The 1786-nt window shown below is 40.4% G+C and overlaps 1 protein-coding gene across 1 annotated transcript in view; it reads right to left on the bottom strand.

The window, feature by feature from the left end:
• The window catches only part of FBRS (fibrosin), a 15384-nt gene that overhangs the window by 7073 nt on the left and 6525 nt on the right, over positions 1 to 1786 (bottom strand). Inside the window, exons 7-10 of the mRNA XM_072416895.1 lie at positions 1299 to 1394; positions 1153 to 1218; positions 708 to 731; positions 298 to 369 (exon numbers count right to left, since the gene is read on the bottom strand). Coding sequence (XP_072272996.1) covers positions 298 to 369; positions 708 to 731; positions 1153 to 1218; positions 1299 to 1394 — 258 coding nt within the window. The remainder of the gene's footprint in view (positions 1 to 297; positions 370 to 707; positions 732 to 1152; positions 1219 to 1298; positions 1395 to 1786) is intronic.

Here is a 1786-nt window from a genome sequence, read left to right as displayed (position 1 = left end):
GGCAAAAAATACGGTATATATTATATTATATAGCCAACATCCCAGGCCTCATCCACACAATGAGACGCAGAGGTGCGTTTTACACTTCCAATTGTTGGACTAGAGACATGGCTGAATATTAATGTCTCTATGCACTTCCTCAGACGACCTCACCATACAAAATAATAAAAGGTGTGCATAGGGAGGACAGAAAACACAATGAATATTATTCCACTCTTGAGATGTCTGCATGTTCGTACATCCTCCTCTCCTATCAGCAATGTAACCCCATTCTTATATGCAGAGTTTATACTTTACCTTCATTCTCTCCTGATGACGCAGAATCATGTACGCCACACGGACGTGCATTGCACACCAGCGCCCGGACCTCTGTGACACAAACATAACATGTCAGACCCCTAACATACCACTAAAAATTCATTATTCAGAAACAACATTTTTATATGTATGAATTCTGTCTTTTAGGAATTATTATAAAGCCCAAAACAATCCTCAAGAGAGGTAAAAGAACAATTCGGCAATAGAAGTGCTGCTAAGGCCATTAATAATGGAACCTATGGATAAAAATAAAAACTTAGTGCTTTGCAGAAGGAGCAGATATGGATGAGGCATGAAGCTCCAATGATAATTCTGGGATGTTTCATTAAATACAGGAAAACATTACTATCATACTTATCGCTGCACACCGTCCAAAGTTACACACTTACCCTGGGTTTAAACTGTTCCGTTATCTATAAAGAAAGCACAAATATAAAGCTCTGATTAGAAACATTCCATTATTCTAGTTATATTCATAATTTGAATTGATTACTACACTGGAATATAAAGACAATAGGTTACAATAGGTTTTAGTTCATAGAAATAAAATCTGCGTGTATAGTGGGTGAGGTCACGTGTGGACCAATCATTTAGAGAAACAAAAGAACAGTCACAAGAATCTGGAAATATTTTATACATTTTCTCATACTTTTTCCTCTATTCTCCCAACTCCTCAGGTTATATATAACTAGAAATATCATTCTGCACATGCAAAATACATCAGTTCAAGTTGAAAATACAGATTTCCTACAAGTCCAGTTGTGATTGGTCTAACCAGCAGACACATTATCCTAACACTGGACACTAATCTGCCTCAAAAGCCCAAGTACTCACCTGAGGAGCCTTGTGGGTAATTGGAGGAGGCACAGAGCATCTTGAGGCCAGCTCAGAACTTGTGCTCTGCAAACAAAAGGAGAACTTAGAAAACAACTGATAGACAAAAAAAATTGTCTAAAATGTTCCCAAAACAACACACCCACCTTGGGCTGAAAGGCCCCCTGTAGAGATCCAAAGGAGACACTGGGAGGTAGAACAGGGGGCAGTGCAGTAATAACAGGAGAAAATGGAGGAAAAAACTGTAGGGGAAAAAAAATCAACTTAGTGGAAGGAAAAACAAATCAGGAGCAGCCATTAAGATTATATGAATTCTGGGATGACAGTGGGCATAAGTCAGGGTATCGGGGCACTCCTAGTACACGTCTAGTGGGTCACACAGATAATTGGGATGACAATGGGCGAGTCGGGGTATCAGGGCACTACTAGTACATTTCTAGTGGATCATACAGGTAATTGGGCTGACAGTAGGTGAGTTGGGGTATCAGGGCACTCCTAGTACACTTCTAGTGGGTCACACAGATAATTGGGATGACAATGGGCGAGTCGGGGTATCAGGGCACTACTAGTACACGTCTAGTGGATCATACAGGTAATTGGGATGACAGTAGGTGAGTCGGGGTATCAGGGCACT

This window comes from Pyxicephalus adspersus, chromosome 7, assembly GCF_032062135.1.
Source record: "Pyxicephalus adspersus chromosome 7, UCB_Pads_2.0, whole genome shotgun sequence".
NCBI classification, from domain to species: domain Eukaryota; kingdom Metazoa; phylum Chordata; class Amphibia; order Anura; family Pyxicephalidae; genus Pyxicephalus; species Pyxicephalus adspersus.
Note: the sequence above shows the minus strand (reverse complement) of the source record. Positions and strands in the feature narration are given on the sequence as shown.